The 15,361-nt window shown below is 37.9% G+C and overlaps 1 protein-coding gene across 9 annotated transcripts in view; it reads right to left on the reverse strand.

Moving 5' to 3' along the window:
- IFT81 (intraflagellar transport 81) overlaps nt 1–15,361 on the reverse strand; it is a 193,680-nt gene that overhangs the window by 15,802 nt on the left and 162,517 nt on the right. For all 9 annotated transcript variants that reach the window (XM_082418063.1, XM_082418066.1, XM_082418065.1 and 6 more), the window contains 2 exons: nt 11,667–11,795; nt 10,475–10,564 (listed from right to left, as the gene is read on the reverse strand). In XM_082418063.1, the coding sequence (XP_082274189.1) occupies nt 10,475–10,564; nt 11,667–11,795 (219 nt within the window). The remainder of the gene's footprint in view (nt 1–10,474; nt 10,565–11,666; nt 11,796–15,361) is intronic.

The raw sequence follows: 15,361 nt of genomic DNA on the forward strand, positions 1-15,361 counted from the left end.
CATAGCAGAGGAAACCATGGACAAAACGGAAGATAACCTACTGAATGGGAGAAAACATTTACAAATGATATCACTGATAAGAGGTTAATATCCAAAATATATAAACAGCTCATATAACTCAAAAAAAAAAAAAAGTTAAAAAATGGGCAGAAGACCTGAAAAGACAGTTTTCCAAAGAAAATATACAGATGGCCAACAGGAACATGAAAAGATGCTCAATATCATTAATCATCAGTGAAATACAAATCAAACCCACAATGAGATATCACCTCACACCTGTCAGAATGGCTATCATCAAAGAAGACCACAAATAACAAATATTGGTAAGGACGTGGAGAAAAGGGAACCTTTGTACATTTTTGATGAGAATGTAAATTGGTGCAGCCACTGTGGAAAACAGTATGGAGGGTCCTCAAAAAACTAAAAATAGAATTACCATATGATCCAGCAATTCCACTCCTGAGTATATATCCAAAGAAAATGAAAACATTAATTTGAAAAGATATATGCATCCCAATGTTCACAGCAGCATTATTTACAATAGCCAAGACATGGAAGCAACCTAAGTGTCGATCAAGAGATGAATGGAAAAAGAAGATGTGGTATATATATATGTGTATGTATATATATATATATATATATATATATATATATATATATATATATATATATACAATGGAATACTACTCAGCCATTAAAAAGAATGAAATTTTGCCATTTACAACAACGTGGATGAACTTGGAGGGTACTATACTTAGTGAAATAAGTCAAAGAGAAAGACAAATACTGTACGATATTACTTTTCTGTGGAATCTAAACAATAAAACAAACTAGTGACTATAACAACAAAAATTAAAACTAAATATAGGGAAGACATTACCTAAAAAGAAATGAGAATTAAACCGATAGCAGATCCCTCAACACAACAAGAGAAAGCAGAAAGCAATGAAAATAATTTTTTTTTCTGACAAAGTCACTATTTAAGAAGAAAAACAAAGATGGTTTACTTTTGGCAATGATTCTTTACTGAGAGAACTACTAAAAGAAAAAAATAATAAAACAAGGAAATTTCATTTCAAGAAGAAGGAAACTGAATCCAGAAGTAAGGAATAAAGTACATGAAGCAATGGTGAGAACTGCTAAATACGTGGGTAAATCTAAACAGGAAATGACTGTATGAAGTAGTAATTATAACAGTAATGACCACCATGACAACCACTTTTAGAGATGAAGAAATAAAATGGAAATAAAATAACACAGGTTAACAACACATGTGTAAGGCAGGAGAGGGTGTTAAATTATTCTGAGGTTCCTGTATTGTTCAGGAGATTAACAATTGTTCAGCTGATTAACTTTAGGCAGGAAAAATATGTTAAAAATTTAAGAGTAAACAATATCAGAATAGATGAAGATAGAAAAGGAAATAAAGGGAAAAAAGAATATAAAGAAAACAGGATTGATGCAACGGAGGGCAGAAAGAGGAAAAGAAACATCGAAAAGCACAGTACATAGGATGTACAAAATAGAAATAAATTCCAATGTATCAACAATAAGAGTAAATGTAAATGGGACTAAACTCACCAATTAAAAGACAGATTCTCACACTGTAAAGGAACTATACTCCAATAAAAATTTTTTAAAAAAATGATTCTCAAACTGGAGGTAAGAAACTATATCCACACAAAATCCAACTATATGCTATTTATGAGACTTACATAGGACAAAGATAAGGACATAGAAAGCTGAAAGTGAACAAACAAAAAGACATACCAAGCAACACTAATCATAAGAAAGCTGCCACACTTACGTTAATAGCAGACAAAATAAGGCTCCTAGACAAAAAGCACTGCAAGGAATAAAGAGTCATAAAATAATGATAAAATGAATAATTTTAAGTGTTTTTTTTAAAAACCAGGAATCTTTAAATTGTGGTAAAATACACATAACATAAAATTTACCATTTTAACCATTTTTAAGGCTACAGTTCAGCTGTATTAAAAACATTCACATTATTGTGCAAGCAATCTCCAGAACTCTTTTCACCTTGCAAAACTGAAACTCTATACTTATTACACCACAAGTTCCCATTCACCAGGAAGTTTTGAACAACACATTTAAGAAGCTTGATCTGACAAACACATGGAGAACCCAGCACTCAACAACTGGAAAATACATTCTTTTCCAGATCAAGTCACTAAAAAAATTATGTTGGCCTCAGCTCTCTCCATGGCCACACTTAACTCTCAAAGACTATGGAGCTACACTTTAAAAATCCTCAAGGAAAGAAAGCATGATGTAAGGGTTTTCATGCTCAATCAAGCAGTTGTTGAAATATTTAAGGCAACAAACTCTAGATTTGCAAGAAGAACTCATCAGGTAATATTGCTCTACTAAGCTTTGAGGACTCTACTAGAAAACAAATGAGAGACAATAAAAAGTAGGAAAATGGGCAGTGAGAGGATTGTTAACGAGCACTGAATCTGACAAGTACAGGTATCATACTAAAGACAAAAGTGGGAACTAGGGTAATAGAACAGAACATAAATGTTATATGCCCTGACAATGCAGACACGATACCATAAAACCTGCAGGGAGGGGAAGGGGAAAAGAAGGTGGAAGGCAGAATGAGTAAGCCAGCTTCCTCAATTCTTAATTGCTGGGGATGGATGGGGGAATGTCAAAAGATATAACTTAAACCTGATGAATCAAGTCATAGTATAAGCATATAACAAGTATAAAGGCAAACAGTAAGAAAGACAATACAAATGACCAAAATCAGGTGCTAAAGCAGAGGGAAGGAGAAGTTAGAGGAAAAATACCAATTTCATCACTACTCATAGTGGGGATTAATACATACTATCACCAGAAATGGATGATTAATGGTGGCATTACAGATATAACCAGTAGAGCAAAACCAGAGCCAGAAAATATGAGAGAGAGACACACAGACACAGAGGATGAACAGAGGAATTTATTTTTATAGGCTTTAAAGTCAGAAGCAAAACATAAAATGCACAAAGACCAAATATTTCTGCATATCAATAAATATGAACTGGCTAAACTTATTTATTAAAATAAAACTTTCAGATTATGTCACAACACAAAACACAGTTCAAGATCTATTCAGAGACACACCTAAAACAAGGTAAAATTTAAAAGCTGAAAGCAAAAGATGGGCAAAAGTACAGCAGGCAAATGCAAACAAAAGGAAGCAAACATTAATATCAGTCAGAGTTGACTTCTGGCACCCCACCAAAAAAAAAGCCTTTTTTTTTTTAGAGAGTAGAACAAAGGTGTGGAGATCAAACTTCAGGTAGCCAATAAATAATTATCCATTCGTGAATTTTCAGAAAATTTCTGGAAAATATATAAGGAACTGTTATCAGTTATTATTTCTGGGGAGTATGCTAGGGGTGGGGTGTAGAGAGAGAAATAATTTCTATTCTTTCCCTTAACCAATTCCTTACAGTTTGAATTCTGGCCAAGAGCATGGTTTTACTTCTATAAGAAAAAACAATCAACAAGAAATATTTCAATGAAATCAATAATTACCACATTGTATATATACTCTAAAACAAGTATTTTAGCTTTTTCCCATATATTAGCAATTATATGTATTATGTCATTTAATTACATATAATTTACGGAACGGCATCTAAAAAAACAAACATGAAGATTTTCAAGATGCTATCTAATTCTAGATAATTATAAAAGGTTTAGATAAACATAAGTTGTGATTTTCAAAGTCTTGAGATTTTCAAACAATTTTCAAACAGTTATGAACATTCAAATTTATAACAAAATGCAAATAAAAAGAATGGAAATGTACTAACAATTCACTATAAAATTTCCTAAATATTTGAGAGTTGTCCATGAAAGCAAGAAGTATAAAGTATTTTTAAGTACTCCTGCACTTTAACAATATGATAATACATCTGTGTAGTTTTGAGTGTTAAATATACTTACGCAAGTTAAAAATAAGCACTATTCAAAGCAGAGAACAATTACGAATTTCAGTTAATATTTGGCACAGCTTAAAGTCAATGAAGCAGCTTTTTTTTTCAGTATACTTTTTATTACAAAAGGTTTCTGGGTAAAAATAGAACTATAGGGACTTCTCTGGTGGTACAGTGGTTAGGAATCTGCCTGCCAATGCAGGGGACATGGGTTCGATCCCTGGTCCGGGAAGATCCCACGTGCCGCGGAGCAACTAAGCCTGTGCACCACAACTACTGAGCCTGCACTCTACAACCCGCAATTCACAACTACTGAGCCGGCGCTCCACAACTACTGAAGCCCGCGCGCCTAGAGCCCGTGCTCCGCAACAAGAGAAGCCACTGCAATGAGAAGCCCGCGCACCGCAATGAAGAGTAGCCCCTGCTCGCCGCAACTAGAGAAAGCCCGCGCACAGCAATGAAGACCCAACGCAGCCAAAAAAAAAAAAGAGAACTATACATGGATGTGGGAGATTAACACATGGAGCTAAGCAAAATGAGCATCAAGGACTCACCAACTGCACTGAATTCAAACATTTAAAAAAACTAAAAAGTTAATGAAAATGTGGGCAAGTTCTGTACTCTTAGATTTTTAAAATTATGGTAAAATATACATAAAATAAAAACTATCACTTAAACCATTTTTAAGTGTACAGTTCAGTGGCATTAAGTACCTTCACACTGCTGTGCAACCATCACCACCATCCATCTCCAGAACTCTTTTCATCTTCTAAAACTGAAACTCAGTACCCATTACTTTTCAACATGGCAGAAGACAGAGATGAAAATGCTTAGAGGACCTAGCGGCCCCTTGACTTGATGAGTGTGTTAAGAACTGGAGAGTTGTATTATTTGAGAATAGTAGTGAGACAGCTATATTTCTTTGTAATGGAAGAGGCAGGAAGTAGACATACAGAGAAATCTAGTTAAATCGTATAAAAATGAACTTCAGGTTCTGGTTACATTATTATAATAAATGACTTTTTTTCTAATTTATTTATTTATTTTTAATTTATTTTTGGCTGTGTTGGGTCTTCGTTGTTGTGCGCAGGCTTTCTCTAGTTGCAGCAAGCAGGGGCTACTCTGTTGCGGTGCGCAGGCTTCTCATTGCTGTGGCCTCTCTTGTTGTGGAGCACGGGCTCTAGGTGTGTGGGCTTCAGTAGTTGTGGCGCGTGGGCTCAGTAGTTGTGGCTCACGGGCTCTAGAGCACAGGCTCAGTAGTTGTGGTGCATGGGCTTAGTTGCTCTGCAGCATGTGGGAATCTCCCCGGACCAGGGCCCGAACCCCTGTCCCCTGCATTGGCAGGCAGATTCCTAACCATTGCGCCACCAGGGAAGTCCCTATAATAAATGACTTCACAGAATTAAAGATTTGGTATATGATTTTACTTAGAAAACAATTTAGTTGAAAAGCAATAGTATTCCTTCCTTTAAAACCATTTTTTAATAGTTATAATGACAAATACCTTTTAAAAAAGTCTTTATGTATTACTCATTGCTGTTGCAAAGTACCTTATATGTGTTATTTAATTTTACAACCACCCTATTAAGAAGGGACTAGTTTACAGGTGAGGAAACCAAAGTTTATAGAGATGAAGTCATCTACCCAAGGTTATCTAGGGTCTGCCTGATTCTCTAGCCCATGTTCTTAAATCATTCTATCCATATTGTCTCCCTATAATTAGCACAATTGGTACCCTCTGCTTTTCACCTGCTGACATTTAGGATAAAGCTTATCCTAAATCTATGTGACATATGCCCTAAATGGCCCAACACTGACAGATGGCACAGTTTAGTTTCATATATTAAATGGTTCTTTTATTGAACTAATAAATTATCAATATATTTCAAAAGAATTAACAAGTGTGGAGCAGAATGGCACAGTATAGAGGAAGAGGGCTTTGAACTCACAGAGACTGCAGTTTGAGTCCTTGTGCCAACACTTAAGTCATCTTAAACAAGTTATTTGACTTCTCTAAGCCTCAATTTCCTTATTTAAGGACAATCTGAAAATATTTTATAATTGTGAATATTAAATGCATGAATGAGAAAGCATTAAGAGAACACTGTGAGGGCTCAATAATAATTATTTATATAATTCTGTAGAGATCTGCTTCTAGCTCTAGAAGATTCTTGCCACTTATATTTATACTTGATTTTTAAAATACTTTAAAAAATGTTCCGTTAATGAATTCCACAAATATTTATTGAACAACTACATTGTTCTAAACATGGTTCTATAAACCAGACACTCACAACTCTGGTAGATATTACTGTAAGGACCTTAATAGCAATTTTTTTTTAATTCCAAAAATAGAGAATTCCCTGGTGGTCCAGTGGTTAGGACTCCGTGCTTTCACTGCCAAGGGTCCACCCAGGGTCGGGGAGCTAAGATCCCACAAGCTGCGTGTTGTGGCAAAAAAAACTCCCAAACACAAAAAACAAAAATAAACTCTAAGTATACGAAGTAATTTCATTTGCATCATATAGTATTAAACCAAAACCCAAGAGGGTCTTTCCTGAAGTCTTCTCAGACTTCATCTAGTCTTACTCCATGCTCTTTTTGGTAACTGCATCTTCTCCTGAGCTGTGATCAAACATCACATCTAGGCAGATGATTACACACTTCAACTTGAGTCCCCATATCTTCTCCTGAACTCTTGCTAGATCTTAACTTTGAAGTGTCTATAAGAAATTCATCATTTCTCCTCTTCTTCGCCCACTGCTACCACCAAAACTAGCTCTTCCTCATCCTTAATCTGCACTGTTAGTGGTTTCAAACCTCAAAATTATTTTGCTATCTTCTGTTCCCTTGTCCATAATTAGTGTTCTTCCATATACCATTCAGATCTATTCCTTCTCGTCCATTCCTCCCACCAACACTAGTTTGGGACCTCATTCCCTCTAACTTAGGCTATCAAAAGGCACTTGATGCCACTTTTATTTGTTGAAAAGAATAATTATAAAGACTATGGCAAACAAGGGAAATATATTAACTGAATAGAACCTTAAAGTAACTAAATGAAATGTATACTACCATTCCAACCACGTAGAAAAAGTATATATAAGAGGACAAGGATAAAATGCAAAGATGAACACTGTTCAGCTGTTAATAATAGGATAATGGGTGGTGTAGTAAAGATGTTAAGCAGCAGTCCCCAACCTTTTTGGCACCAGGGACCAGTTTCGAGGAAGACAATTTTTCCACGGACCAGGGCAGGGCGGGAGATGGTTCCGGCGGTAATGCCAGTGACGGGGAGCGATGGAGAGCGGCAGATGAAGCTTCATTCGCTTGCCTGCTGCTCACCTCCTTCTCTGTGGCCTGGTTCCTAACAGGCCACAGACCAGTAGCAGTCCACAGCCCGGGGGTTGGGGACCCCTGAAGTAAAGTACCCAAAGTACCCACAGCCTCTCCAGAAGGAAGATTCTCTAGGCAGCCATATTTAGTACCATATCACCCTCCTTTCTTCTGATCCTTACCCACAAGCATAGCCGGTTACACGAAGGATGGATCCTCGGTCTGACCTGAGGATAGCCAGTAATCTCTGAGGTAGTCTGGTGTGGAAAACTGCCCCCAAAAGAGAGGAGCTGCACCAGGAGTTCAAATTACAAAAGGCAGAGAAAACAGGGCAGTTATAGTGAAAACTTCAACATGTATGTAGAGAGAAAGGCTACAGTGTGAGATATGAACAATGAGGAGCCATAAGCGAGCTAAGGTTACAAGTATGCCAATCCAAAGAACGAGGAGAAACTAAAAGATGGAGAAAAGAAACATAGGCAGACATACAGCTGGTGGCAGGCACAGTGAGAAGCCAATACAGAGTGATTCACTGTGTCATGTTATTGGTGTAGTATGAGTATGAAGAACTTGGCTCTGCCATTTACCAGCTGTGTAACCTTGGGCAAGTCCTTTATCCCTCTGTGCCTTTATCTGCTCATTTGTGTAAAGGGTGGTTTATCTAACTGGGTGGTTACGAGGCCTGAATGAGTAATGTAACAGTACCTGGCACACAGAAAGCACTTGATAAATGCTATTACTATCACATTCATCATCATTATCCACAAGCTCCCGCTAAGGTTCCTGAAGCTTCGCTGAAGCAAAATGCTCAGGTAGAGAAGTATAGTACCTCTACCTGCTCCAGAGAGACTATAGTTCTGATCCTTGGATTTCCATAACAGCATATTTCCTTTAATGTTCTAAATATCCTTTCAATAAAACTCCTCATTTAAAATGTAAATGGACTTAATAAAAGAACTATGGGCATACCTTAGAGATATTGTGGGTTCTGCCCCAGACCACTGCAAAAAAGTGAATATTGCAATAAAGTGAATCACATGAATTTTTTGGTTTCCCAGTACATATAAAACTTATGTTTACACTATACTGTAGTCTATTAAGTGTGTAATAGCATTATGTCTAAAAATGTATATATTTTAAAATACTTTATTGCTAAAAAATGCTAACCACCATCTGAGTCTTCAGCAAGTCAATCTTTTTGCAACAGTAACATCAAAGATCACTCAGCACAGATTACCATAACAAATATATAATAATGAAAAAGTTTGAAATATTGCAAGAATTACCAAAATGTGACACAGAGACATTAAGTAAGCAAATGTTGTTGGAAAAATGGCACCAATAGACTTACTTGACACAGGGTTGCTACAAACCTTTAATTTGTAAAAATGTAATAAAGTGAAGTATGCCTGTATTTACAGATTTATTTTACTATATTTTATTTTATTATATATTTTATTTTTACTATTAGGGAGAAATTTTACCATCACCAGAAATACACATAAGTGTTCCTTTTTGTCTGCAAGTTGCTGACTCAAGAAAAGCATTAAGAAAATCAATTCTTTAGAAAGTACCCATGAAAACAATCCTTGATGTCCTCAATCTGAAAACCCTGCTCAAAAATCTCCTTTCTGAAATCTTCCTTTCCTGACAATCATTTCATTTCCTTATTTCCTTCCCTTTTCCTTACCAGTTAAGTATATGATTCTGATTATATTTTTTCTATATTGTTCTTAGGTTGGGTTATCTTTTGTTTTTCCTAATTTCCTCATGTGTTTGTTCCATCTCACCTATGACAGTATGAACCCCAGAGAACAGGGACTTGTCTCTTCTATTTCTTTCGTGGCAGCAGGAGTGTATAATGAAATAAGCAGGAGATTTAAAATAAGATGCTAGAGATGCTAGAGTCAAGCCCCAACTCTCTCACTTCCTACTTCTCTCTTTGGATAAGTCACTCAACCTGTCTCAGACTCCATGGCATTTTCTATAAAAAAGGAAACAATATCCATCTGATTCTAAAGTCCATGAGATTTCTCACTCTGCTTCTCTGACTCTGATGGATGGCATTCATGAAGAGTTTTATAGTTCCATCCTTAGGCACATGCAGTACAGCTCACATTCAAACCTAAAATTACTACGTGGAGAATGATAAAATAACAATTGTTAATGACAAACGGCGAAGGCCACCTGATCTGGATTTGTGGAGGGCATTTACCTTCTCACAGTTTATCTTTAAAGCAGTGGCTGGAATTAGCTTCCAAGTAACTGTATTTCATCACTTAATCATAAGCCATCATGGTTTGCCCCCCACCCTGCTCCCCAGCAAAGCAAGTTCATTAATCTAACATTAACTTGTCACCACTCGTTGGCAGACGCTGAACTTTTACCTGGCCACAGAAGAATGTGACTTCATAACTCTGACATGAGTATGATTTAAAGCAAAAATCTCATTTGGCTGCACTTGTGATTTTAGCTTAAACTCCTTCCTCTCCTTCTCTCCCCCACCCCTGCCAAAAGTTTATGACAAAGCAAACAGCAAAAATTAAACAAAAACTGTTGTAGCCACATTATTATTCTCTTTTGCAGAATCATATAAAAAATAATAATTTATTTCCAGAAATTACCCAAGTAAAATATTTGGGATTCTAACTAATACATCTGAACAAGAGAGAGTATTAAAAGTATCACAAAATTACCACCTAGGGGGGTGGGACAGGGAGGGTGGGAGGGAGACGCAAGAAGAAAGAGATATGGGGATATATGTATATGTATAGCTGATTCACTTTGTTATAAAGTAGAAACTAACACACCATTGTAAAGCAATTATACTCCAATAAAGATGTTAAAAAAAAAAATGGGCTTCCCTGGTGGCGCAGTGGTTGTGAATCTGCCTGCCAATGCAGGGGACACGAGTTCGAGCCCTGGTCTGGGAAGATCCCACATGCCGCGGAGCAACTAGGCCCGTGAGCCACAATTGCTGAGCCTGCGCGTCTGGAGCCTGTGCTCCGCAACAGGAGAGGCCGCGATAATGAGAGGCCCGCGCACCGCGATGAAGAGTGGCCCCGGTGGCCCCCACTTGCCGCAACTAGAGAAAGCCCTCGCACAGAAATGAAGACCCAACACAGCCATAAATAAATAAATTTAAAAAAAAAAAAAAGTATCACAAAATTAAATTCACTTACTTGACATTTCTGACGCAATTGTCGTAGTTCTTTTATAACTGGAGCTAGAGCTGATTTCTTTTCAGATACCAGAGAATTTAGTCTTTTTACCTGTCATTTAAACAAAATATATGACATCTAAGAAAAGAATTCAAAAGAACAAAAATACTATAAAGATATTTATTGAAGTGTTATACATGAGTGAAAAAAACTATAAATTACTTCAATGTCAAACAATGGGGAAGTCATTTAGTAAGTATTGATTCCTCAATAAGAAGGAATATCATTTAACTGTTCAAAATGTCAATTATTAACACTGCAAACCATTATGGGAAAATATTTACAATCTAGCACTGAATAACTAAAACAAATTACAAAGTTGCCTTTATACAGCTTTGTATTATGTAAAAAGTATATAATTATGTAGGTTATATAAAATAAACATAGATGAAGTGATATTCAAAATACTTAATAACCCAAAAGGCATAAGTAATGACCAATCAGAATGGACATCAGCCATAGAGATGAACAGGGTCTTGGAGGCCTCTGCTGTACTAAATGTTCATCTTTATAGGAGTTAGAATGTGGTGAAATCCAGAGGGTTCTGGGACCAATGTGGACAAGACAGGTGGAGGTGGGTACTCTGAGAGTTTGGGGCAGCAGCTATTTACCAGTAAGTAGTGAAAGATTTCAACATTTTAATGCCTGATGAAGCTGTATCCGTGCATTCTGGCTGAATAGCAGTCCTGAATACAGAAAGATACTAAGGACATACACAAAAATGAAATAATTGTATTAATTTAAGTAGCATGATTTGGGAAAACTTGTTTTTTATCTTAAATATTTCTTTAATACCATGTAACTTTTTTTTTTTTGGCCGAGCTGTGCAACATGCGGGATCTTAGTTCCCTGACCAAGGACCGAACCCGTGCCTCCTGCAATGGAAGCACAGAGCCCTAACCACTAGACTGCCAGGTAATTCCCAATGCCCTGTAACTTTTACACACTTCAAAAACCACAACATTGAACAACCTCTTTACAACCTCATTAGAATGGAAAATTCAAAAGAGAGTGATAAAGACAGATGAAAGAATGTAAAGAAAACAATGCGCAGAAATGAAAATTTGAATGTTTCACTGAAAACAGAACACAAAAATATCTGCCTCAGAGGTAGACAATAAAACAAATAAACAAACAAAGCCTGTGTAATCACCATTTCAGACATGTCATCCAGTGTTCGTCCTTTCATTTCATCAACTTCACTCTTCAGGGCGGATACTCTTTCTAGCTCTTCTTGGGTGTAACTATATCCAGATATACCCTTTTTCTCCTCAATAGTTTGCTAAAAGTAAAGAATAAAAATAGGTGTAAAAAATGGGGTCCACAAAATGGGTGTCAAAACCTTGATGATTCCATAAGAAGTATATAGAAACATAAGAAGTATATAGATTTAATAGGTAACAATAAAGTCGTAAATAAAATAAAGTAGTTTAGAATCCTAAAGAACAATCTTTATTGACTTCAACAATAATTACGTTCCTTTACATGTTATAAACTTATACTAAGTTTTACTATGGTATCTTCAGGTGCATAGGAAGTAATTATAATTTTAGACTTTAGAATAATGCTATGTAGTTGGCACAGAATCTAAAACATAGGATGCACTCACTAAATATTTGGTGAATGAATGAATTCTCAAGTGATCAACTGTACATATTTGCTCACTCATCCAATATTTATTATATACCTTAATGTGCCAAGTACAGTTCTAGGCACCAGATATGCTGCAGTGAACAAAACAGAGCTAACTTCTAGTGAGAGTAAACGGGCAATAGGTAAACAAGTAAAATACATATAGTGTTAGGTAAGAGTGGGGTTGGAATCTTAAAAAACAGGGTGGTTAGAGAAGGTCTTCCTGAGAAGATGACGCCTAGTAAAGTCCTAAAGGAAGAGAGGGAGCAAGCCAAAGAGATATCCAGGGGATCAGCAAGTGCAAAAGACATGAGGTAGGAGCATACCTGACCTTTTCAAGAAATAGCTAGATAGGAGGAGCTCAAAATGGAGTGAGAATGAGGTGGAGGTTGGGGAGGGATCATACAGGACTCAGCTGGTTTGCTGCAATAGTCTCAGCTTACATCTATTGTCTTTTGCATTCTCAAATGTGTCCTAGTTTAGATGATAAATTATATCGTTATCTTATGTTTTAGGCTAGTGAAAGAGCTTGGACTTATTTTAAATGCAATGGGAGGCTTGCTGGAAGATTCAGAGTAAAGGAATTTTGTTTTTTGGCCGCACCGTGTGGCATGTGGGATCTTAGCTCCCCAACCAGGGATCGCACCTGTGCTCTCTGCATTGGAAGTGCAGAGTCTTAACTACTGGACCGCCAGGGAAGTCCCCAGAGTAAAGGAATTTTTAAATGAAAACTTTTAACATCTGTGCTGAGATCAAACTATAGAGGGGCAAGGGTAGCGGCAGAGAAGCCAGTTAGAAGACTATTCCAATAATTCAAGTTAGAGATGATGGTAGCATGAATCAGGTGGGGGCAGCAGAGGTGATGAGAAGTGGTTCTGTATATATTTTGAAGACAGATTCAACAAGATATTATGACAGGTTAGATGTAGGGTGTGAGGGAAAGTGAGGGGTAAAGAATGACTCCAAGGTTTTCAGCCTGAAGAACTGAGAGGATGGAGCGCCCATTTGTTGAGTTGAGGAGGACTTGGGAGGAACAGGTGAGGGAGTAGTAAAGATCAGAAGTTTAGTTTTGGACGTGTTAAAAATCTGAAATCTCTAGTAGAAATCCAAGAGAGTTCAGGATGTTACATACACAAGACTGGAATTTGAGAAGCAATCTAGGCTGGAGATACAAATTTGTGAGTTGTCTGCATAGACAAAGTCTTTAAAGCCATAAGAGAATAAGATCACCATGGGAGTGATGGTAGAGAAGAGATCCAAGGCCTAAGCCTGGGGAACTCAAACATCTAGGCTTTGGAGAAATGAGAAGAAATCCGCCATGGAGTAGGAACAGGAGTGTTAGTAAGGGAAAAACAAGGAGAGTGCAGTGTGCTAGAAGACAAGCAAAGAAAAATTTTACAGGAAGAGGGAGTTATGAACTATGTCAAACACTGCCAATAGGAAGATAACTAAAATGAATCTGTATGGACTAATCTCAGGATATTTTCCGTGGATACTGTGGGTGCTCTGCCCTGATCTGCTTATTGTGTCAGTGTACCCATCCCCTAGCTGTTGTGAGAGTCGGTATTTTGATGGTTTACAGCTGTCCCTTCTTCAAAGTGTACCCTTGGTTGAACAGGAACTGTATCACACCACTCTTGGGTGGTAGTAAGAGGGTCCATAGCAAATTACTGACTGACACAGGGGTCCAAAGGGGTAGCCCTCTTGCCTAAAGATGAGACCAACTTTGTGATGCAATTTATGCTCCAGAGCTCCTTACGCAATCAGAATGAAATTGGACTCCAACTGAATCCACTTTTTCCTCCTGCTTCATCCTGTTTCCTTTACTTCTTTTTTCCTAAGAGCACTCACTGAATTAATCATATGGGGAGGAATAAGAATTCTTGTTTCAGGTTCTGCTTCTAGAGAACCTGACCAAACTACAAGGATGGGCTTCTAGGGTAGGATCACTCACCGGGTGAATGCAACTGAGAGCCCTATCATTGGGGGCAAGCAGAGTATCGTTAGTCCTAGGCATGTTATAGCAGTACAATTGCTAAGACTGGTGAACTAGGGCAGAATATAGGTGGAAGGGATTATGGTGGGCATGACAATGGATGGCTTGAATCTCCTTCAAGAGAGTTTGCTGAGAGGAATAAAGTTGACTGACAGGCATAACTGCTGCCCCTCTGGATTCACCATCACGTTCACACCAAGGCCATGTTTCCCCCAGGCTGTTCCCAGCTAGAGGCTGACCCATTCCTGCCTGACAGGGAACTCCTCTAATTGGTGACTGGCTCAGGAACTCCCCATCATCCCAACCAAAACTTCCTTAAAACTGTGCTTACAGCCTAAGGCTCTTCCTCTCCAATCCTCCTTCCTTCTTCTTCCTTCACAGAAGAGCCTAAAGGCATTTAGAGCCTAAAGGCTTTCCCTGCCGTCTGCGGCTCAATTCCCTTTGCCCTTCACAAAGGCTTCCTCCAATAAATCTCTTGTACATCTAATCCAATCTGGGCGTATGCTTCTTGGAGGACCTGAACCATCACAGGAACATACTAGCTGGTACAGTGTTGCTGGTGTCCGAGAAGCGTGAAGAAATAGTAACTATAAGGACTATGAAATTGGGGTGGCTGTTGCTAAGCTCAAATGACAGGCTCAAATCCATTAATCAGTAATTTAAAGCAAAGTGATAAGTCAGAGAACCTCCTTAGGAGCTTTAAAGAAACCCTCATTTCCTGTGGCTACGGGGCAGAGAGAGCTGAAAACCACGGACAGGACTTAAATTGTAAGACTGGCAAAACTTCAGAGAAGGCTGAATATATCCTACGTCAAAGTCAGGGCTCTCATAAGGAAGGGAAAGGGTGCTGAGTATGAAATGGGGATAACTGGATAGGCTCACTTGAGAACCTTAAAACCCCAGATTATCTTTTATCTTCTGGGCAGTGGCAAATGGCTTAGCTTGTTGGTCAGGGGCCTGGAGGAAGCAAGATAGCAAGGCTGAATGACTGGGGACAAGGAGGTCTCAGGAAGAGGCATCTGGATGGACCTATAAGAGTTAACACTAAGTGTGAAGATCTCTTCATCACATGTGTATGGCCACTGGACAATGTCCACAGCAGAAGAGGCACTCAGCAGCCGAGTGGAAAGGATGATTTGGCCTTTCCAAAAAGGCCAAAAAAGGCTGACAGTAGATGTCAGCCAGCCTCTGTCATTGGCCACCCAGTGTGTGGACAATGG

Source organism: Balaenoptera physalus (genome assembly GCF_965194825.1).
Source record: "Balaenoptera physalus genome assembly, chromosome: 12".
NCBI lineage: Eukaryota > Metazoa > Chordata > Mammalia > Artiodactyla > Balaenopteridae > Balaenoptera > Balaenoptera physalus.